This window comes from Phymastichus coffea, unplaced genomic scaffold (genome assembly GCF_024137745.1).
Source record: "Phymastichus coffea isolate CEN01 unplaced genomic scaffold, Cenicafe_Pcof_1.1 PCOF00139, whole genome shotgun sequence".
Taxonomy (NCBI): domain Eukaryota; kingdom Metazoa; phylum Arthropoda; class Insecta; order Hymenoptera; family Eulophidae; genus Phymastichus; species Phymastichus coffea.
Window position 1 is genome coordinate 41911 of NW_026706950.1, and position 22416 is coordinate 64326.

At 61.5% G+C, this 22416-nt stretch overlaps 2 protein-coding genes across 2 annotated transcripts; one reads left to right on the top strand and one right to left on the bottom strand.

Moving 5' to 3' along the window:
- Positions 1–13: 13 nt before the first annotated feature.
- LOC131671930 (protein Wnt-5b-like) lies at positions 14–2635 on the bottom strand. The gene is made up of 8 exons (XM_058948742.1): positions 2531–2635; positions 2348–2454; positions 1898–2187; positions 1637–1817; positions 1465–1576; positions 1287–1389; positions 637–804; positions 14–204 (listed from the first exon to the last, which is right to left on the bottom strand). Exons 1-8 carry the CDS (start codon positions 2549–2551, stop codon positions 17–19), a joined length of 1170 nt encoding a protein of 389 aa, XP_058804725.1. The 5' UTR covers positions 2552–2635; the 3' UTR covers positions 14–16.
- Positions 2636–7174: 4539 nt separating this feature from the next.
- Positions 7175–18670, top strand: LOC131671951 (F-box/LRR-repeat protein 14-like). Its single transcript, XM_058948788.1, has 2 exons — positions 7175–9143; positions 15197–18670. Exon 1 carries the CDS (start codon positions 7315–7317, stop codon positions 9118–9120), a length of 1806 nt encoding a protein of 601 aa, XP_058804771.1. The 5' UTR covers positions 7175–7314; the 3' UTR covers positions 9121–9143; positions 15197–18670.
- The last annotated feature ends 3746 nt before the right edge of the window (positions 18671–22416 follow it).

Here is a 22416-nt window from a genome sequence, read left to right on the forward strand (position 1 = left end):
TGCGCGCACTAGAGTTTCACTTGCAGGTGTACAAGTCGACGCTCTTGATGCATTTGCTGCACTGCACGTGACAGCACCAGTGGAACTTGCAATCGCATCTTTCGTCGACCGCACTTTTCTGCGTATTGTAACCGCGACCACAACACAGAAGATTGCAGCCGTCGATGCCGGACGACGTTCTGTTGCAGATTCTTCCGCGAGTACCTAAAAAAATAACGCAAACAAGAAATCAACGCAAATAGAAACCCGTTCAAGTCTACGCTGTAGTTGTAACTTTGTAAATTGATTTTTAAACACATGCGCGCTGCTTGGACAAGGGAACGACGTGAGCGCCATGTTTTCATTAGTCGCCGTTACGAAATCCAGTCCGAATCAGTCTTGTAAGCAATTGTACAAATCTTTTTTTATGTATATTAGTGAACTTTTTAAATTTTTTCGTAAAATCTAACGAAAGCATGGTGTTCGCGCGAGACAGCGACGCGCAAAAGTTCCGAAGGAAAAGTGTCAAACAATCGCGTCGAATGAATCCGAATTTTTTTAATATAGCGCGAAGCTCCATAAGTTTCATACTTAGCAATGGTTGTTTTGAAAGACATTTGCCAAAAGGACAAAGCAAGGCAATATACGTATCCTTACCGAATGATCCGAGTGACGAATTAGCAAAGCAATAATTGGGCGAGTCGTCAAGGTAGACCAAGTCGTTGGCAGTGGGCAAAGAGAGACGTGGATCTTTGATCGACAAGCGACCTTTCCGGTTAACTTTGACCTCGGTTGCTCCGTCGTACTTGTCCAGTAGGTAATTTCCTGCAGATTACATTGAGCAAAAACAAGTGAATTTGTATTCGTTGTCACTTGAACAATCGCTTTTTTCTATTCATTTGAATAATAAGAGAAGGCGATGCCGCGTGAGAAAGACGTAGCTCGTAGGGGGTAGAAATATTATAGGTACCTTTTGTAAAAATGATCACCGCGCGAGTAGATGGTTGCGTTTGGCAGCTTCGATAAGGTTGTAAATTTATCTCTTTTGTAAGAAATGTAAAAATTGCAGATACGTTCTGTAATGATAGCGTTCTAAGCTGTATAAATGAATAGACTTGTCGATGATGTTACCAGGTTGTCGACCGCGAGCCGCCAGCACAGGTGTAATAATAGGATAGAGGGGCAAGTAAAAGCTGTGGGTGTGTAAGCGCATATCGTCGTATGGATTGTGATACCATTTTTATTACGTTAAATAAACGCTCATTCGTCATTTGAACAGAGAGTCGGAATCGAGTAAATGCACGCACCTATGTCTCTGAAGGGCGCGAGCTGCTGCCAGCAGGTGATGAGGCTGCAGCTGCCGGAGACCCCGTGGCACTTGCAGGTCACCTTGGAGCGTCTGATGACGGCCTGGAAGCAGTCGGCCTTTAGGCGCCCACTCGGTCGAGCAACGAAGGAGCGAGAAGGAAGAGGGGAGATACGTACCCTGCGACCAGCCTCGTTGTTGTGTAGGTTCATCAGGCTCCTGGCGTGCTCGCGGCTCTTCCTCTTGTGGCCGCGCTCGCGCTCGCGCACGTCCACGAACGACTGGGAGAACCTGCGAAAGCAGCGTCAGTTGGGTCGTTGGCGCGTCCCCGCTCCGCGTTCGCGCACTCACTTGTAGCCGTACTCGAGGTTGTCGCCGCAGCCCCCCCAGATCCACTGACGATTGAGGTCCTTGGGTCGGCCACCTCTGGAGCAGCCGCAGGAGGAGAGCTGGCCGTCGCGGCAGGCGCGCCCGATCGAGTGCACCACCGCGGCGGCGCTGACGGCGTGCACGAAGGCCGTCTCACGGCTCGCTGGAGAGGGCAAAGCAATGCTGAGGGACCGGGCGGGCTGTCCGGGCGCGCGGCGCCCGGAGGCCGCGTCGGCCACTTACCGTTGTCCAGCACCGGCCCGAACACGCTCTCGTCGTCGACGGTCGAGCAGTTCCAGCGGCGCTGGCGGAACTGATGCTGGCACTCGTGGATGCCGAGCCTGGCGCCGCGGGCCACGCTGGGCATGTGGTCGTGCGACAGCTGGCAGAGCTTCAGCTGGCCGCGCGACAGGCCGTGCAGCGCGGCGCACAGCGCGGCCGGCTCGGCGCGGCGAACGTCCAGTAGGCCGCCCGTCAGCGACCTGTTGGCCGACCGGTCCAGCAGCAGCGAGCCGCCGCGCAGTCCCGCGTGTCTGTGCGACCAGGCGTCCCGTTCAGTTAGCTCGGTCCACGTTCGCCGCGCGAGAGTGGACGCTCGCCCGGACGGCTGTTGGCGAGGACCAGCCGCTCCGGTCCGACGGGGGAAACGCGAAGGCGCGGCCGAACGAGGACGCAAATCGAATGCATACTCACATCCAGGTGCCAGTGGTGCGCGAGCACAGCGCCAGCTTAGCCACGAGCACCAGCAGCGAGAGCAGCAGGCCCGTGGCTCCGCGAGCGCGGCCAAGGCCAGCTTTCACCTGAAAACTCAGAGGCGCGCGCCACACTTTTACGTCGCCGCGAGCGCTGGCAGCAACAGGTGCCGGCAGTACTCACGGGAAGCATTGCGCCGGGCATGGCCGCGGCGAAGCGGTGGCGGCGACTGCGACGACGACGACGACGACGACGACGAACCGACGACGGTCCGCTCTGTAGCTCGTCCTCTCGCCCTTACAGCCGGTCGGTCCTAGGCGGGCAGTTGCGAGTTGGCGCAGCGCTCGGGCCCGTGGCGCCCGGACAGCATCCCAGCAGCATGCTGCGCGACGAGTTTCGGCGATATGGCGCAGGCGAGAGTTGACGCGGATCCTCTTGGACGGCCGATCGCTGGCCGCGCACTGAAACTTGAGCGAAGGTTGGTCGCTCTGTGCCAGATAGCGCGACTGCTGTGTCGACGCGTCGGCGCGCCTCAAAGGGTCCGCGCTTGCTACAGCCGCGAGCGCAGAGCAAACACACGCGGCACTCGGGGCAATTGAGCCGTTGCGCTGGTCGCGATCGCGCGCCCCGCCGATCGCCTCGCGCGGATTGCGCAACGCCCCGCGATCGCGAGTCGCGCCGCGCGGCAGTAGATAGCAAGTTCACGCCGGCCGTTCACCTTCTCGCCGTACTATTTTCGCCAGCCAGGTGGGCACCGCGACATTTGTTCTCTCTGTGTGCGCTTGGCGATACGTGCACGCCCAGTACAAATATCCGTTCCGTGGCGCAGCTCCACGCCTGTTTGATTTCCCATCGGAGCGCTCTCGAAAATTCGTGTCCGCGCGAGACGCGCGCGCGTGCAGGTACGACTTTCCCGAAGTGGATGGGAGCGCCGAGCGAACGGCTCGTTGGCCGTCGTCGGTAGAGATGGCAGGGACACGAGTGCCGCGTGCGCGACCACTTGGTCACCGTCGTAAATCGCGAATGAAAACCGGCTGCGAGCGCAGCTGCATATTTCGAGATCCGGCCGGCGGCGGCATTGTCTAATCGAGAGCGGCTGATATCAATGGAGAGCCGGCTGCCGAAAGAAACCGGCACCGGCAGCGTACCTGTGAACGATAAAAAAGAAACAGCGGTTCGCGCGCGGCGCTCTTTCTTCTCGGGCTTTCGTTCCGCCGCCGACGTATAAATTGTCGAGAGAGTGAGAGAGAAGCAAGGCTCCGACCGCGAAGATCCATCGTGATCGCGAAATCGCACGTGCAAGCCAATAATCGATCGCCCGATCGATTGGCCAGCGGTAAAGCCCGCGATCTTGCTCGGACCGCTGCATTTCGCCGAGGTGAGATGCCTATGACAGGCGCGCCTCGCGGTGCTAATGGCCGAATCCTCTATTTTCGCACGACACCGTTCGGCAGGTACGCGCGGCGTTCGCAAAGCAACAGTTAGCTGGACTTACGTTCAGTTCGTAGGCGCACAACAGGCAGCACTGCTTCGCGGATGCCGGTCACTGCCCACGTACGGCCAACTGCGACTCGCACGGCGTCGTTCTCCAGGTTGCGCTCGAGCCATCGGCGAGCGCGAAAATGGTCGCGTGCTCTCGCGGCGCGACTGCGCGACCGAGTGTTCGCTCCCTTTCCGCCCGGCCGTCGGCGAAAAGGGGAAAGGCGTACGCGCGGCGCGCGGCTCTCTCTCTCTCTCTCTCGCTCGTTCGCTCGCTCTCGATTCGCTATCTGTCCCTCGGCATCTGGCCGCTCTCCTTCTCTCCCTGCCCGTCTGCGTGGCGCACCACTTGGTTTGATCGTCGGCGAAGGAGCATCGGCCCGCGACAAGGTCTCGCTCGCCTTTTATGCGTGTGCGCGGCCACGGCAGCAGCTCCTTTGTCTAATTGCAGCCCGTGCCGACTCAATTAGCACACTCTCGCGCCTCCGCGCTGCGCCGTTCGTTAGTGCGCCTTACCCGTCGCCGCGGCCGTAGCAGCCTGCTTCGGCTCGCCTCCGCGATCGCGAAACGGCTGCGCGTCTCCGACGGTGCGGACGAGTGACCCAGCGGGGGGCTAGCTTCGTCTCGCGGCAAATCCGTTCCGTCGGAAAAGGGCGCTTCTCCGCCCGACAAAGCCCCCTCCCGGGTCTCGTTAGCAGAGGGACATCCGTCTTGAGGGAGGCGCACTTGCGTCCGCGATCGCGCCCGGGAGCAGCGGTCGCCGTGCGAATGCGGAGCCGGGACCAATCGCGGCGAAATGGATTGCAGGATCGGCGCGTACGCCGGCCGAATGCGAGGTAACGCGGCGTCGCACGCAGCAGCCACACGTAACGAGTAGCCGCGCGAGCGCCCGCGGCGCGACGATCCGCTCGGGAAACGCAATCGCGCGGCCTAACGGTGCGCGAAGATGCGCCGCCGCGGTCTTTTCCGCCGGATGGGAATCCTCGAGTCGCGTTCTCCCTGACACGGATCCAAACGGCGCGCGCGGCTCGCGGCTCGCGTCGCAGTGCGACCGATTACTCGGCGGCAGCGGGCTCAACGTTGGACAGTTGGCAAATGACGGCCGGTAAATCATCGCGGGCGCGTAGCAGACTGCCACGCTAAGCCGGCTCGCGATCGAGGGAACGGCGGGAGCGAGAAACGAGCCTAAGAGGAAATCCCCGCGCGGAATAATGAGACGCTCGGCGCAGGTATAAGGATCGCCGCGGAACGACAATGGAGGGAGCTCGACGACCACAGTGTAGGGGGGCGTTTTCGGGTTCGCCGGCATTAGTCCGCGGCCGTGAGTAACACCGTAAGCCCTACGCGCTCGGCGAGAGGCTACGCCGGCGAAACTCGCGATTCGGAGAGACCCGGCTGCGCGCCGCGAGAACACGACGCCGTGAAAATCGGAGCGAACGACGAAACGCGCGGAGACGCGGCGCGAGAGCGTGCTGCCGAGACGTAGGCGCAGGTGCGAAAGGCGAAGGCATCGTGCAGGCGTAATTCCAGTACGGAGAGCGCTGCCCGTCGGTCGGCGAGCCCGTGCGTGCGAGCGACCCGTTCACGCGGACGCTCTGCATGCACTTTTGGCGCGCCGCGCGCCAACAGCGACAGGGCGGTTCGTGTGAAACGAAACGCGTTTCGCCCACTCGACACGACGACTGCCGCGCTAATCGCTATGCTTTCGCGTTACTTTGCCCCGCGCCGCTTTATCCGCCGTAGCTCATTTGCAGGCTGCCATTAGACTCGTGTCGTGCCGGCATACATTGTCGATCGCCGGTGCAATTATTACACCCATCGTCGTTCGCGCCTGCACGAGCAAAGCTGCTGCTTGGTGCTCGCGACGTTGTCGACGTCTGACGTCGGAACAGCCCGAACAGCTGCTCCCTCGACGGTACCGTGAAAATTATCGATAGCTACGAATTTGCCAGACTGTTCGGTTTGTTTCCAAGGCCTTTAAATTCGTTCGACCGATCGACGGCGAACGCAACATTTTGTTGAAAGTCGTGGGAAAGCTCAATTATCAAGAGCTCCGGAAAACTACCAGGCTGTTAATTTTAATTTTTTAGTCTGCACATGTCAGACGTATGTATGCTATATTATGCCTGTAGACGGCTTACAACACAACCTTGACATTCTGCTCGAACGCTCGATGGACTAGTTCGTCGGACGAAAAGACGCGAAACATTTAATTTTTCGTGAAATCATCTCGATTCCCTCGTTACGTCCACTTTCCTTCGATGTGTGCGTGCGTGCTCAACGGCGTAGCATTATCCACTACTCGACAGAATCGGCATTTGCTACTTTGCACGAAACGTCGGAGGAGCGTTATCTTCCGATATGCCGACAAAGATTGATAAAACGGCCAGGCTCGCGGTAATAAAATAGGAAAGGCAGGCCCGATACAGCAATTCCGTACAACGAGGCGAGCGCGAGCGTCGATTCGGAGTAGAGGGTAAACTGAAATTTGCAAATAAGCGACGCGCGCCATTTGCATAATACACATCGGCCCCGTTTGCTTTCGATTTCGGTCGACTAGGCGCAGCAATGTATGCAGAGGGAGAGAGATGCAGCAGGCCCCGACAGGACGTGCAGCACGGACGGGCAGCGGCACGCGCCCGGTGCACGCGTGTGCGCCGTTATCGCTGCTGGGGCACACACAGGCGCGCCGGCCTGCGGAGTCCGAGGCCCCGCCCCACTGCCAGCGAAAACTTAAAAATGCCGCCGCAGCGCGACCCGAATCGATAGTCGCGGCCGCGATCACGTGGCGCGCCGACGCTCCGACGCCCGGCCAATCGGCGCGCCCGAGCCCGCCCCCCGCGCCGCTGCCACCTGCCGGCTGGATCGCCAGGCTCCGGCCCGAGAGCTTACCGACCGAGCGCCCCGCGGCCGGCAGCGCACGCCAGCGTGCCCCCTCCCCGCCGTGGCGACTGGCGGCGGCGGCGGCGGCGGCGGCGGCGACGCGGCGCCTCGCCTCGGCTCTCGACTCTCGGGCTCTGCTCGCCCGAGCAGAGCAGTTCAGTCCGCGGCTGGAAGCGCGTTCGCACGGTTCGCCTAGCCCGCGCTCTCAGCTCCACTGGCCTCCCGAGCGAGTCGCTCTCTCTCTCCCCCTCGGTCCACGGCAGCAGAGTGCAGCGTCGCAGCGCCGGCCGACGATGAGACGGGCCCTCCGCTGAGTATCCGGCGGCCGTTATCGCAAGCGCGAATGCCAGCGGCGGCATGCACGTGAGTTGACGCGATCGCGCGCCCGCGGCAGAGTCGCAGCGAGAGTAGACGAGTCGTCGGCGAGTCGGCGAGTCGTCGCCCGAGCGAGAGCAGGACTGCGGACGGAGTGTGTTGGTAGTGCGCGGCCGAGTGCGCGTCCGCAGAGACGGTGCGAGGCGGACCGGGTGCACGCACGGACGAGGCCGACCCCCGAGCGCGCGCGACCATGCCGAGCTCGTAGGCCGCGCCAGGCCGCGGAACCGATGGTCGATCGCGCGCAGGACAGCCAGCCGCAGCAGCGCCAGCGAGAGCCCAGCATAGCAGCAGCAGCGGCGGCCGCCGCCGCCGCGGCAGACGCAGCGAAGCCAATGACGAAGCTCCCGGGACTGACGTCGAGCCACGGCACGACGACGCTGATCCACCGGTCGGGCCACTGCTACCAGCTGCACCGGCCGCACCTGGGCCTGGCGAGCCAGGAGCAGCAGCAGCAGCAGCAGCAGGGCGGCTGCGCCGCCGGCGCCGAGCAGCCGCAGCAGCCGCCGCACAAGAAGCTCAAGGCGGCCGGCGGCAGCGGCGCCGAGGCGCCGCTCGAGCTGACGCTCAGCGCCAAGCAGCAGCAGCAGCAGCAGCAGGCGCTGGCCACGAGCGTGCTGCTGCGCACGGTGCCGGGCGGCCTGGCGCGCCTCGGCAGCCCCGGCCACGTGGGCGGCGCGGGCGCCGAGGGCCGGCCCGGCCAGGCGGCCGCGAGCGCGCCGGCGCAGCAGCCGCGGGCGCGCGCGCCGCGCGCCCAGGGCCCGGGCCTGGGCCCGCCGCCGGCGGCGCGGCCGCGGCCCGAGGCCGAGCCCGCGCCCGTGAGCACGCACGTGAGCCGCCTGTACCCCGAGATCCTGGCGCAGATCTTCAGCAACCTGGAGGTGCGCGACCGCGGGCGCGCGGCGCAGGTGTGCGCGGCGTGGCGCGAGGCGGCCTACCACCGCAGCGCCTGGCGCGGCGTGCAGGCGCGGCTGCACCTGCGCAAGCACAGCTCGGCCGTGTTCCAGTGCCTGGAGCGGCGCGGCATCCGGCGCGTGCAGGTGCTGTCGGTGACGACGCGCCGCCACGGCCTCGGCGACGTGTTCCGCGGCGTGCCCAAGCTGCAGGCGCTCGACCTGTCGGGCTGCTACCACCTGTCGGACGCGAGCCTGGGCAGCGCGCTGCAGCAGGACTACCCGGGCCTGGCCGAGCTGGACCTCAGCCTCTGCAAGAACCTGACCGACCTGAGCCTCGGGCGCATCGGCCAGCACCTGCGCGGGCTGCAGGTGCTGCGCCTGGGCGGCTGCAGCAACGTGACCAACCAGGGCCTGCGGCTGATCGCCTGGGGCCTGCCCATGCTGCGCCGCCTGGACCTGCGCAGCTGCTGGCTGGTGAGCGACCAGGGGCTGGCGCACCTGGCGGGCCCGGGCCCGGAGGCGGGCCAGGAGGGGGGCGCGCGCCCCGGCTGCCGGCGCCTCGAGCACCTGGGCCTGCAGGACTGCCAGCGCGTCACGGACGAGGGCCTGCGCCACCTGGCCGTGGGCCTGGCGGCCAGCCTGCGCTCCATCAACCTCAGCTTCTGCGTGCTCGTCACCGACCTGGGCATGAAGCACGTGGCGCGCATGCAGGCGCTGCGCGAGCTCGACCTGCGCAGCTGCGACAGCATCGGCGAGCTGGGCCTGGCGTACCTGGCCGAGGGCGGCTCGCGGCTGGCCAGCCTCGACGTGTCCTTCTGCGACAAGGTGGGCGACCAGGCGCTGGCCCACCTCAGCCAGGGCCTCTTCGGGCTGCGCAGCCTCAGTATGGCCGCCTGTCCCGTCAGCGACGAGGGCCTCTGCCGGCTGGTCAAGGCGCAGCGCGACCTCGAGACGCTGCTCGTCGGCCAGTGCAGTCGGCTCACCGACCGGAGCGTCTTCGCCATCCTGGACCACCTGCCGCGGCTGCGCCAGATCGACCTCTACGGCTGCACCAAGATCTCCAAGTTCGCGCTCGACCGGCTGGAGCTCAAGTCGCCACGGCTGGCGCTCAACCGCGACCTCTGGCAGGAGCGCCGGTGATGACCTCTGCCCAGCGCATCACGGTGAGTGCTCGCCCTCCCTGCCCTCTCGCGCGAGCCCAAAGTGCGCGCGCCGTGCATGCTAGTGCATCCTCAGCGAGGCCGTGGAAGCGTCGGTCTGCGCTCCGATAAATCGCGAGGAACGGAGGCGGCGCGAAGGAAGCCCAACGGGCTGGTCGAAAAGGTGCAGTAAATTTTCCGCTTGGCTGTAGCTGCAGCGCTGGTTTTTATCAGGGCGCCCGCGTACGCGGCTCTCTCCCCGGCCGTCGGCTCCCTCCTCGCGTTGCCATCTCGATTTCGAGGGTGGCGCGGCGGCAGCGGCGGCGGCCTTCCGCCTTGGGCGCGCGAGGGTCCCGAAAGGGTGAGCCCGAGGGGGAAGTTTCGAAGGAGACGGCGATGGGGAATGCGCGATAGGCGCGAGCGCGCGTTCACTGACACGCATATATTTGCGACGACTCGAGGCGGCGGCGTCGAGCCAGCGGGACGTGTCTGCCCTCCTAGCGCCGCGGCTTTACTAGCGTCCCTCGCGCGCTCTCTCTCTCTCACTCTCTAACCCCGCGCCCTTTTTCCGAATTTCGACTATATCGCGCTGTCGCTTTGTCGAGTCGCATTTCACTTTGCTGAAAGTTGACCGTGGCTACCTCCGCGCGAAATTCGTCGGACCGTCTGGGCTAGCAATTGCGCCCGGCCAAAGTACCGCGTCCATTAGCTCTCGGGGAAACTGGCCGCGCCGGAGACTGATTGTTATTATTTGTTACTTGCGCGCGAGCTCGAGCCGCAAACGAGGAAAGAGGCAAAAAACGGAAAAATAACGCGACAGCGATTACCCCGATCGCGCGGCGAGCGAGCGAGAGGAACAAAAAAAAAAAAGAAAAGCACGGACGCCGAGCCATATAAATCCATCGAAATTGTTTTCTCGCCGCGTAAACAACTGTGTATCTGGGTATGGCGGAGAGCCGACGATTTTTCAATAACGCGATCCATCGTGCGCGAGCGGGCGACTATTCTGTCTGGCGTTTCCTGTGTGTTGCCTCTTTCGCTTTTCGCCCTCTTCCTTTTTTTTTTATCCGGCGCGCGAGTCGGAACTCGACTGTTTATCAGTCAAGGCCACCAGCCGTTCACCTCTCTCTCTCTCTCTCGCTCCCGCACTGCCTCCAATTACCGTTTCCCTTTGAGCAGTTTTTCCGTGTTCTTTTTTAATTTTTTTTATCGCCTTCGAAGCCCGCCGATTTGACAAGTTGGTGGATGCAGTTGTGGGGCAACGGGCGACGGCGAGGTCGAATCATCGAAATAGTTGGCGAGCATCGGCAACGACGGGCGTGCAAAAGTCGAGCAGCGGGGAATTCCTTCGGTGGTCGGCTTGAAAATTGCTGTCGCTACTGTACGCCCCGAGATAGAGAGAGAGAGAGAGAGAGAGAGAGAGAGAGAGAGAGAGAGAGAGAGAGAGAGAGAGAGAGAGAGAGAGAGCGCGAGCGCTAGTTTGTGCGCGGGACTGTACATCGCCGCTGGCTGGCTTTGCTCTCTCGAGAATCGAAGGGCTGAAGGCTCGGCTCGGTCTGCGTTCCCCTCCTCTCAGCCGGCTTCCTCTCTCGACGGCGCGCGGCGTCGGCGTCCCCTGGGCCTGTCGCTCGCTCGCTCGCTCGTTCGCTCGCTCGCTCGCCTCAGCGCTCCCATGCAGCTCTCGGCTCGCCCCGTCCGCCAGTAAGCGGGGCAACCTGAATCTGTCTCGCTACGCGCTCTCCGGCGCCGAAACCGCGCGCGGCGCGTAGGAGTGCCGCGGCGGCTCGCTCTCCCTTCGAGCAGCTCGCTTCCTGCGCGGCTGCGCCGGCCGCTGCGGATAAAAAGCGAGCGCGGCGCGCCTCGGTACCCGAAACCCACCTCGGCGGGCAGCCGCGACGCCGGCCGCGTCGTCGGCAAAAAGCGAAGATTTCAGGCTGCCGGAATGCACCCCAGCGACGGCCCGTCGGGCATGTTAAACGCGCGAGAGACGCTGCCACGTAAAACGTAAAAGTCGAGGCTCGCGGATGATACGAGCGGCAAAAAACAAACGTCAAGTTTACGGTCTAAAAGCTGCAGCAGCGCCGCGGCCGCGCAGAAACAAAAAGTGACATGACGTCGGCGATACGGCGGTGGTGGCGGCGGCAGATACAAAAAAGCTGCGATAGCCCGTGAGCGGACGAAGCACGATCGCGCCGAGTCAGTCTTTGGTACTTACACAGACAGAGAGAGAGAGAGAGAGAGAGAGAGAGAGAGAGAGAGAGAGAGAGAGAGCCGCCTCCGAGCTCTCGCAACGCTGCCGTGTTGCCAAATCACGGAGTGGCGGCGGCGGAACACGCAGTGTCCCTCGGCGTTGCCAAATTTGAAAATTAGTCCTCTCTCTCGGTCTCTTTTCTTCTGGCAATTCCGGATGCGCCAGGCTTCTCTTCGTGGAAGGCATTAAAAGCAGCGTGGCTCTCTCTCTCGCATGTGTCGTCCGGCTGGAATTCGGATTCTCCGGTCGTCGTGGGAGGAGCAGCGGCGGCGGCGCAGCGAGCGACCTTTCACACGATCGCCGCTTCTCGGAAATTCGCGCGATCGCCTCGGCGCCTATATCTGCTAGGTGACTACCTATAATCAGACCCGACATTCAAATGCGCCCCCGAGCGGCGCAAAAAACGCCACCGCCGCGGCAGGGGCGAATTAACGAGGAGGTGCAGGTGTGCGCTCATTGGGCCGCCGCCGACTGATTGTCGGGTCTGGCTTGCTCCGTCTTCTCTCGCTCTCGGCCACCTGTCTCTCTGTCTCTCTCTCTCTCTCTCTCTCTCTCTCTCTCTCTCTCTCTCTCTTACCGTACGTGAAAGCCGACGCGCAGCTCGATCGAGCCAACCAACGCGTCCGCACTCTCTCTCTCTTTCTGGAAGGGAACGTAGGTAGAATTGAGGAAAAGCGTGCGACTGTCCGGAATTCCAAGCGGCGGCAGCACGTGCGCGGCAGGTCTCTGCGACCCCGTGCGTCGGACTTGCCCGCGCGACGCACCGACTCGCGTTCGAGGAAGCCGAGCGCGCGTCGGGCAGCCATGTGCAGCGGCCTATCCGGCGCTGGTGGATCGGTCGGGGCGCGCATCGGGCTGCGGGTGGGCTCACCGGCATGGGAAAAAGGGAGATAGGCCGCGGAGGGGGCAGCCCGAAAAATCCATGTGCCTAGGCCTTGCGCTGCAGTCGAGGGTGGCTCTGCAGCTATGCCGTGCCCATTACTCCGACGCCAGACAGACACGCGCGCGCGTTGCGCGAGGGGGCGGCAAGTTTATTCCTGGGAGAGAGACAGACGGACGGGACGGGACGGGACGACGCGCCCGGGGAGGCGCCGCGGAGAAAGAGCGAGCGACGAGATGCAAAGCGACCGGACGCCGGCGGCGGCTTCGATCGCGCGCGACAGAGCGGCGTCTCTTGTCGACGCGGCGGCGCGCGATAATCAGCAGCAAACAAAAGCGCGAGGCTCGCCTATCGGTTCGCCGCGCCTCGATCAACGCGCGGCGCACTGAGTCACCGAGCGCGCGCGTTGCGTGCGCCGACGGCAGCGGCAGCAGCTGTTGGTCGGAGAAAGCACATGACTCGAGCGCGACGCCTCGCACGCCGAAATATCGTTCGATCGAGCGGTGGCAGCGCGCGGCGCGTTCGTGAGAGCGCGTCAATTGCTCGCAGCAGCGGCGGCAGCAGCGTCAATTGAAAAAGCCCCGCGGGACGAGCCGCGACGCTTAATAATTTGGTGCGCGCTCGAGCGTCGCCAGCAATTGGTCGTCTTCCAGCGGCCGACAATTCAGACCGATTAAAGCTCGCTCGCTCTCTCTCTCTCTCTCTCTCTCTCTCTCTCTCTCTCTCTCTCTCTCTCTCTCTCTCTCTCTCTCTCTCCTCGGCTTATTTTTCTCGGTTTTACAATTATCAAACGGAGCGTCTGGCTACTGCTGTTGCTGCTGCTGCTGCTGCTGCTGCTGCTGCTGCTGGCGAGAATCGATTGGCAGTGCTGCTGCCGGGGAGCTAGACGCCGTTACTCATTGCCCCCCCCAGCCCGCTCGCACACTCACACACGTCCGTCTCTCTATTATGCACACTCGTTAGCTGCACGCTGCAAATGGCAGGTGACGCGGCGCGCCGAGGCAAGTGCGGCCGCGTGATTTATCCTCCGACCTTTCGTTGCGCCGGCTACGAATTTCCGCGAGCGCCGCGCACGTCCGAGCAGCCTCCTTGGCCATGCGCTCGAGCGGGCATCGGCGGGTCGAGATCGATGCGGAGGAGCCCCCGCTGACCGCACGGTCCCTCGCGCGACGCCTACAATAGAGCGGCGCAGGGGGGCCAGGTAGCCAGCTCAGCCGACCCAGCGAGAGGAGCAGAGAAAGAAAATCTTCCGTCCGCGCGTCCAAGCGTCGACGCCGACGCGCGCGAGTCGGTCAGTCGTGGAACGGCGCCGCGCGTTCCCGGGAACGCGCTCTTGTTTGGCCAACAAGGCAGAGCGCGCGCAACGCTCGGCCGGCGCTGCCTCTCGCGGAAGGCGCGAGCTAATTGTCGCGAGCACGGCGTAATAGCGTATAATTTGCGAGCGAGCGCTGGCGACACATAATGAAAACCGTCAATTAATCAAAAGACGAGCCAGTCGGTTGCGCTCGGCTCTCGGCGAGCGACGCGAGCGACGTCCGGGGGCTGCTGCCGAGCGCCGCTCGCGGGCGCGCGGTTTTTTCTTTCGCCTCGCGCTAATCGATGCCGGCGACGGCGCACGGCGGGCATTAAACATTCAGACTATGTATAGCCTACGGCCGAGCGTACAATGTCGGCAGCGCGCGCGGCTCGTCGTCGTCGAGGCTGCGAGAAGGAGAGAGAGGCGGCGGGAGGTCGACGCTTAACGACGGGAAATTGATGAACGCGCGAGCAGCGCCGCTCGGCCTGCCGCCCGAGGAGTCGCCGAGCCTCGACTGCGGCGTGTGCGCGTCTCCCGGGCGCCGATCCGGCCGGAAACGAGGAAAAACTGGAAAAAACGCGCGCGGCACTGACGCGACGAGGCCCGTTAATTTGGCCGTAATGCGCGGACACGGCAGCGTGCAGCGGCGGCCGGCCAGCCAGCCAGCCAGCCAGCCAGCCAGCCAGTCAGCCGCCAGGCAGGCAGGCTACGAGAAACTTGCGCGCGAGCGAAACTTCCCGAAAATCAATACGCCAGGAGTGCGGGCGAACGGGCGAGAGAGAGAGAGAGAGAGAGAGAGAGAGAGAGAGAGAGAGAGAGAGAGAGAGAGAGAGAGAGGCAGGCTGGTGTGCGCGCCCCGCGCGTAAATGAAGCAGCCGCCGCTCGCTGCACACGCAAGTCCTACTTTTCGATTCGTCGTCGTCGGCGTCGACGTCGTGGCCGTCGCGCCGCGCACTCGCTCGTTAAACTTTCAGGCCCCGGCGTCGCGACACTGAAAAACCGAGGGACGAATCAAAACAATTATTGACGAGGCTTGCGCCTAATTGACGCCCCGGCGTCCATTATTCCGCGGCGACGCGCGGCGGCGCCTTCTTTTTGCCGCTCGCCGAGGTTAACGACTTTTTACCAAGTTCTCCGGTCGCTCGGTCTTGTCCTCGCAGGCGCGGATCGGTTTTACTTGTCGAGTATTGATTATACTAATCGGGCGGTGCGCGCGAGCGCGGCCGCAATTTTTTCGCCAGGCAAAGAGGCTTTTAGCGGGGCAGAGCGCGCCCATCCATATATTATTCCGCTTGTTTTATTAACGCGACGCGCAGCGAGCAGGCCTCATGAAATTCAATACGGTCTTTGTGCAGTCGCAGAAAAACTATTGCCAGCCAATATCCACGACGCGGCGCTCACGTGACGTCTGCCAATACGAATATTGCGCTCGTCGCTTTCAGCGCTCGGACGAGATTGATGTAAGGAGCGTGGAATGGGCCGATTGATCGTGCAAATGAAAAGTGCGCCGTCGACAGGCCGGAAGCGTTTCCCCGGATCCTGCCGGCGGAGCCGACAATTGGACGGCGAACGAGCGTGTCGCCGCGGGGTACCGGGCAGAGCGCGCCAAACACAGGATGTTGACCAGAGCGATGTGCTTTGTGTTGCAGTTGAGAGAGCAGTCCTCGTCGGCGGCAGCAGCAGCAGCAGCGGCGGCGGCGGCAGCGGCAGCAGCGCCAGCGCGCGACCACGACGGCGGCGCTGGAGCGTCGCTGAAGGACATTCCGCCGGGCCATGAATGCATGCAGCAGCCGCGAGCGCCGCGGCAGCGGCTCAACCTGTTTCTGTCGCGGCCAGCATGTATAATGCACGAGCGGGGCCCGCTTTGGTCCGGCGGCCGGCCGCTCGATCGACAAATGATCATTGTACGCGTGTAATCGATTCCCCGGCCGAGCCGATCCTCGCTTCCGCTCGGCCGTGTCGTCGTCGCCGGCCTCGACCACTCTCGACATGTTCCTCTCGCGCGGAGCGGGCGCCGCCGACGCGCCGAGGCGGACAGCTCCCGGAGACTAATCCAGCGACTCTAGTTTTTATTGCTCAGCGATTGTTAGGCTAGTTTCCGAAGCGAGCTTGCTCTCGTTTCTCTCTCTCGCTGTCCGTTCTTTGTCCTTGATTTTTTCGCGGCGATTGATCGCGCTGCCTTTCTCTCTCTCTCTCTCTCTCTCTCTCTCTCTCTCTCTCTCTCTCTCTCTCTCTCTCTCTCTCTCTCTATCTCTGTTCCTCCCTCTCTGGCGCGCCGCGGCGGCCCGTTATTTCGGGGCCGCGTGCGCGGCCGTTACCTGCGTTAGTCATGTGCGATCGTAGTTGCTCGGCGGTCGACGCCAGGCTTGGCCGCCCCCGCGGCGAGACACTCGGCGTCGCCAGCCCTTGCAAAACGCGCTAAGTGCTCCGCGCAGCGCCAAAGAGAGCCACTCCGCCGAGCAGCCAATTTCTTTTGAGCGCGCGGGCAGGCAGCGCCAGGGCGTCTGTCAGCGCTCCGACGTAATTGTACGCTCGCCCGTACGTAAAAGGTGCCACACTTAGCAATAATTAAAATTTAGAAATTTTAAGTAATTACTCCGTTGCCTCTGCCCGCCGCGGCGCCAGCGGCAGGCATCGATCTATCTAGGTTAATCGAGCACATTTTTGTTACGCCAAAAATTTTGTTCTTACCTTCCTCTGCATGCCTTCGTTGTACATATACTCCTGTGTTTAACTAGCATAGCCTGTCATTATTATTACTATTATTATGATTATTATTATTATTATTATTCTCCGATTGCTTGCGCCAGCGACGCTCATTGTTGATTTTATTTTTGACGACGGCGGCGAGCGCGAATTGTTATTTTTTTACGGCGATCGCTCTTGTTCTTTGTTCGATTCCGCGTTTCGTTATAGGACCCTTCGTCGCGTTAGTCTAAGAGTCGTCGGATAAGAAGCGCCCAGAGGAATAGTTATTTTATAATAAGTCCGACAACGACACGCTTAGCAATACACTTTGGGAGCGCTAAATGAAAGGGTGGCGCGCGCGACGACGACCAGTGCATTATTCAGAAAGCCGTTCCTTCCTGCCTTCCTTTCTCTGTCTTTTAAATTGTCGAGCGGCGTGTAGACACGAGCGCGCACAGCACACACAGGCTCGAGGCGACGGCGGACGGGGCTGCTTTTTTATGCGCAACGTATTCGCCGAGGAAAAACATCGAGTATTCCGTTAACGACTTTTTCTCTCCGTCTCGCTCGCTCGCGGAAAAAGAGGAAGGAAGAAGTGTGCGCAGCGCCTTCGGAGCGAGGCGAAAGAGAGTAAAAAGGAAAGAAGACCCCGAGGGGGTGAGTGTGCGCCGAAGAGAGAGAGAGAAAGAGAGAGAGAGAGAGAACCCTTTCCTCGACTCGCTCGCATTTTCCCTCTCTGGCTTTTCCCGCTCTCGTCTATTTCTCGCAGCGTCTCTCTCTCTCGCTCTCTCTCTCTCTCTCTCTCTCTCTTTCTCTCTGTATCGAGAATCGCCGGATTTTTTCCTGGCCGAAGAAGGAATAATTGCTCCCTCCGCGCGAGGCTTCCGGTTCCGAGCAACAATGCCCCGAGCGCTGCTGCCGTGGCCCTCCCCCCGAGTGAAATGTGTAAGGAGAGAAAGGGAGCAGTAGCTCGTGCAGAGAGGGAGCGCTGCTGAAAAAAAGAAGCATTGAGCCAACGAGCGAGCGAGAGAAAGAGAAAAGAGTGGAAAAAAGCGCAAAGACACATACACACACACACACACACACACGCACGCACGCGCGCGCACGCTCGCAGGAAAAGACAAGAGGCATAAGACACACAAGACTCGACACTGTGTATCGACCGAAAAGCCTCAGGGCCGTAGGTGCCTGCGTGTCAGAAGTGCAGGCGAGCAGGCAGCAGCGTCGCGATGATCGCCGAACTCGCGCTCGATCTCGCTCTCCCGTGTCGTGTCTAGCGAGCAGACCAGTCCTCGGCGCTCAGCTGTTACTCGACGCTTTTCCCTCGGAGCTCGCGAGCGCGGCGGAGACGCTCCGCCACTCGATAATGCAAATTTACAGCTCGCAGCTGATTCAGCGATGCGTCACGCGCGGCGATAAGGCCGCGCACGCACGCGCGGAGAAACGAAATACAATAGCCCGGCGAATAATATCAGCAGCTCTTTCCATTTCTCCTTCCGCGGCTCTCGCCCGCCTGCGTCTCGCCTTGCTCTCTGTCCTCTCCGCGCGGATCGGCTAGTTTTTTCTGCCGTCACGAGCTCGGCGCCCCCTCGGCCTACGGGCCTGATCTCCGCCGTCGAGTGCGCGTACCCACACACACTCACACACACACACACAGACACACACACATCGCGAGAGAGCGCAAGAGAAAGAGCGCGTAGGCATGTACGAGCGGCAATGCATTTATGTAACTGACAATGAGATAATTTTGCGATGCGCGATCGATGCGCGATCGATGTGGAATGCGCCGAATCGAAGGAAGACGTAGCATGTATACGAAATAGACGGAGGGAGAAACTGCGTGCAAGTGTGTGCGTGTAAATAGCGAGAGAGAGAGAGAGAGAGAGAGAGAGAGAGAGAGAGAGAGAAAACAAGAGGCGCGTTATATAGTGTACATGTAATGCGAGCAACGAACGATAGGCGTATTATCTCTGTTCGTGTGCGTGAGTGCGATGTGTGCGTGCGCGTAGGCGACCGAGAGAGAAAGCGATGCGCGGCGCCGCGTTGCCCCGCGTTGCCCCGCGTGCGAGTGCGACCATAGGCGGGTGCGCGTTTAGACGTATCATAGGACGATTTCGCGTCCAGTTGTCACTGCGATCGGACGACGTCCACCTCTCTCTCTCGTCTTCTCTCTCGTCTTCTCTCTCTCGCTCTGTACCTCCGCGTTCTCTCTTCTTTTTTTTATATACCTTCGACCCGCTGCGTTCGCCCCTCGCGTATACTGTAATTTGCATTGTAAATAAACCGAGCAGCATATTCTCACAGCCACACACCTACACAGCGACACACCGACACACACACTGCGAAATGTATGACCATGTGTAATTGTAAATATGAAACAACAACAAAGGAACATGAAAAAATGTTTGTTAAATATAGAATATGTTACGTTTTCTAAGAAATATTCAGCTCTCGTCTTTTTTTCTATCCCTCCTGCTGCTCCTGCTCCTGCTCCTCGTCACTCGCCACTCCTCCGGCGCGCCAGAGCGCCGAGCGAAGGCAATCTTTATTTTTTAATATCTGCCTGTCAGTCCGTCGCTCGCGGACCAGATATTTTTTCTCTTTTTTCTTTTCCTCTTACTCGCGGCCGACTTTTCGACTCTCGGAGAGGATCCCACGTCGGCGCGGACCGACTCGACCGCGCGCCGCTTACGTAAGCCTCGGCCGATCCCGCGCGCGCCTTTCCGCCGAATCTCCGCGATTGCGTCACTTTCGTCCGCGACGCGCGCGTATCGCAAGATATCGACCCGCCTCCGCTCTGCACGCGCGCGTCCTTCGGCCGACGCCGGCGGACCCGTGCAGCAGCAGCCCGTCCGTTCGTCCAGCGCCGCTGCCCCGTCGACTCGCGAGCGCTGGAATATGCGCCGCTCGGCGAGCGAGAAGAAAGTGCCAGTCGGGGCAAGGTCGCGCGCGGCGCGAGAGCGAACATAGTCTGCGAGATTCGCAGGCTCGGGACGACGGGGCCAAGGGGGAGGGGGACGGATTTTTTCCTCGGCGCGCGCCGGCTGGCGGCGAACACGGGCATCCGCGCGCGGAATGCCTGCCGTCGGGAGCGCGCTCTGCCCCTTTTTCCTGCGCTGCTGGGCCCGTGAATGTCCGGGCGCGCTCAGGTGACCGAATTCAATGGGTTTTTGTGCGCCGAGCCGAGACTCGGTTCGCAGCCGCCGCACAAAGCGTCCGAGGGCCGTAGCTTATAGCTGGCAGGTACGAGTTCGATGCCCGCTGCACGAAGGTATGGGCCCCCGTGGAAATCCGATTGACAAACAGAGAGAGAGAGAGAGAGAGAGAGAGAGAAAGAGGGAGCCGAGGGACGCTCGGACAAAAAACCACGAGATCGTCGAGGAAACCTGTTTTCCGTATGCCCACATGCATTTTCGGGAGCCGCGGGCACTTTGCCGTTGGCACAGGCCCTCTTCTCTATGGATGCCCCAACGCTCGGAATTGTGGGGGAGGCTGCCGCTGCTGAGAAAAAAACTCTCTCTCTCTCTCTCGAAAATGCGCCACACGTGATGCTTTTATGAAAGCCGATACCCGTGCAGCCGAGGCAGAAGACGGCGATGCACGACGTCCGGCGCGTCGCGACCACCGGCCAAGTGAAATTTTAGTTGCGCGCGTCGCAGCCGCTGGCTCCGCGCACACTGCGGCTTGCCCCGCGTTCCGCTGTTACTCTGATAATTTTTTCACTCTCCGCGGCGCCGCGCGTTCGTCACAATTACCAAGTTTGCCAACGAAGCCGCGCGAGCCTCGCGAGAGAAGCTTTCCGCGCGAAGAGCGGGGCATCACGGCGGATATAGACTTTTACGATTTCGCAAACGCGGAGGGCAATAAAAAATCTTATGTGTCGCATATAAAATTTTTCTCGTATATATTGTTTTAACCGTTACGGCAAACGTAAAAGTACAGCGGCGCTCACTCTCTCACTCTCTCACTCTCTCTCTCTGTCCTGCTCCGCGTCTCTCTGTTGCATCGCGTAAAACGCTTTACATTCGCTCAGCATGACTCTTAAACCGGCGTTTGATGCAATTTTACAGCGCCAGCCTCGCTGCCAATTCGGAGCGTTTCGCTCTCGCTGTTGGTCGTTGCGCGCGCTTCGCCTGTTTTCTTTTTTCGCCTCGCGAGGTGGACGCGATTACGCGCCGCGCGTACGCGGGCTGCTCTCGTCGTGCTCGCGCGGCCGCGCCTTCGGCCTTGAAATCCGTTTAGCCTCGCGCGCCGTTGCCGCGGCGCGCGGCAGCTGGCCTCGTCGGCTCGCCACTCCGGAACGTCGCACCCTCGCCGAGGCATCCGCGGGCGCTCTCTTCGCCGAGTACGCCAACTCGGATGTTGCCACGATGCCGAGCATCGAGGCGCGAGAGCCAGCGAGAGCCAGCGAGAAAAAAATGGGAGAGAGAGAACAACGCTGGCTCATTTTGGAAAGGCGCTGCTGAATAGGTAGTCTAGTCTGGCGTGTATTCTTCGCGCGTGCATGTGCGCGCCCCACGAGACGAAAGAGCCAGAGAGGGAGGGAGAGAGAGACTAGTCAGTCCCTTTATTTTTCCCTCGTCCCACTCGAGCTGCTCATTCCAGTGGCTGGACGAGTATTTTTTTTTACTCCTCCTCCGGCTGCAACTGGCACGGAGAAAAAGAAAAATTCAACGATGCTCTGCTCTCTCGCCGCCGCTGCCTCGGACGGAAACAATTTTGCAATTCTTATTTATTCATGCACATCTGCACGGCTCGACGCGAGTTTTTGCGCAAAATTACGTAACGGCACTCGCGGCGGCGGCGGCGGCGGCGGCGGCGGAGTGCTTACGTATCGCAATATTATATACGCAAAAAATGCAAATGACCGGCCAGCGGCTTCGGTATCAACAATTCGCAACAGCTTTCCGTCTCTCCGCGATGATTACGCCGCGGAGACTATGCGAGCCTCCTACGATCGATGCCGACGCAACATCCACGGCGAGGATTCGGCGCCGAGGAAAAATCCCGGCCAACTCATTTTCCGACAAAAAGGAGAGCAAAAAAGCAATCTCTCTCTCTCTCGCTCTTTCTCGCTGCTGGGAGCGCAAAACCCTTGGACCGCGAGCGAGCGAGGAAAAAAGAAGAGGCAAGAGCACGGCGGAGAGGAGGCAAGTGGAGGCGCGGAAGAAGGAAAAAAGAAGCTCGATCCATCGCTGCTGCAGACGGCTGGCGAAATTTTTTCGCCGGCGTGACTGCGCGTACGTGCCTGATCTCGGCTGGTTTGCATGCTGCCGGGGCCCGCTAACTATCGGCTGCAGCCGAGAGAAGCGAACGGAGAAAAAGAGAAGAAGAAACAAAGAAGCGCGGCGCGCGGGGAGAGAGGCGAACGTTAAAGAGCGCGCGCGCGCGCGGCTCAAATTTTTGCCCGGTCCTGGGCTAAGTCGCTCTCTTTTTCTTCTAGCCTGGGCCCCGTGCCAGCCGCCGACGCTTTTTTGCTATTCTTTCCTGCTCCGCCGCCGCCGCCACCGCCGCCGCGCCCTCCCCCCGCCGCCCCATCTCTCTCGCTCTCTCTCTCTCTCTCCTTTTTTCAACATTTTCTTTTCTCCGATGCCTTAAAATGCAAAAATAAACGAGCCCGCGCGGCGCCGGCAAAAGTGCTGTCCGCGCGCGCGGCCCGCGAGAAATCCTGAAATTTCGCGGCCGGCCGGCAAAAAGAAAACTTCTCTCTGAAAGGGCGGGCGGCCGGGCTCGGCGTCGAACCAGAGATAAGTTTCCGCGGAAATTCGCGCGCGAAAAATGCGGGCCGCGCGGCGGCCGCGCCGCGCCGGACAATAGTTTCGCGGGCGGCCGCGCCGAGCTATCGTCTCGGCGTACGCCGTGCGCGCGAGCGAGAGAGCTGCCGCTCTGCTTCGCTCGGCTGCCCCACCCGCCGCGCTCCGCCGCCGCCTCGCCCGCGCGCGCACACGCGCGCGCGCCCGCGTACGTGCGGCCTCGCCGCCGTCGGGCGCGGGCCGAGCGCTGTCCGGCGCGGCCCGGGGCCCGGCCGTCGCCGCCGCCCGGGGCCCCCGGCGCTCTGTCTTATCGGCCGAGGCCGCGCGCTCCGTCCGTCTATCCGCTCGGCCGGGGCCGTCTATCTCGCGCGCTCGCTTTAGTCGTCGCGAAAGTTTTTAGCCGGCACGCATTAAAGGGGAGCGCGCGC

Bases quoted from the DNA above. Each gene is read 5' to 3' on its own strand.
- LOC131671951 (XM_058948788.1), top strand. From the start codon at position 7,315: ATGGTCGATCGCGCGCAGGACAGCCAGCCGCAGCAGCGCCAGCGAGAG.
- LOC131671930 (XM_058948742.1), bottom strand. From the start codon at position 2,551: ATGCCCGGCGCAATGCTTCCC. The intron at 2,188-2,347 runs GTGAGTATGCAT...CTGGTCGCACAG, and splicing joins CGCACCACTGGCACCTGGAT to ACACGCGGGACTGCGCGGCG. The intron at 1,390-1,464 runs GTACGTATCTCC...GACTGCTTCCAG, and splicing joins ACAACGAGGCTGGTCGCAGG to GCCGTCATCAGACGCTCCAA.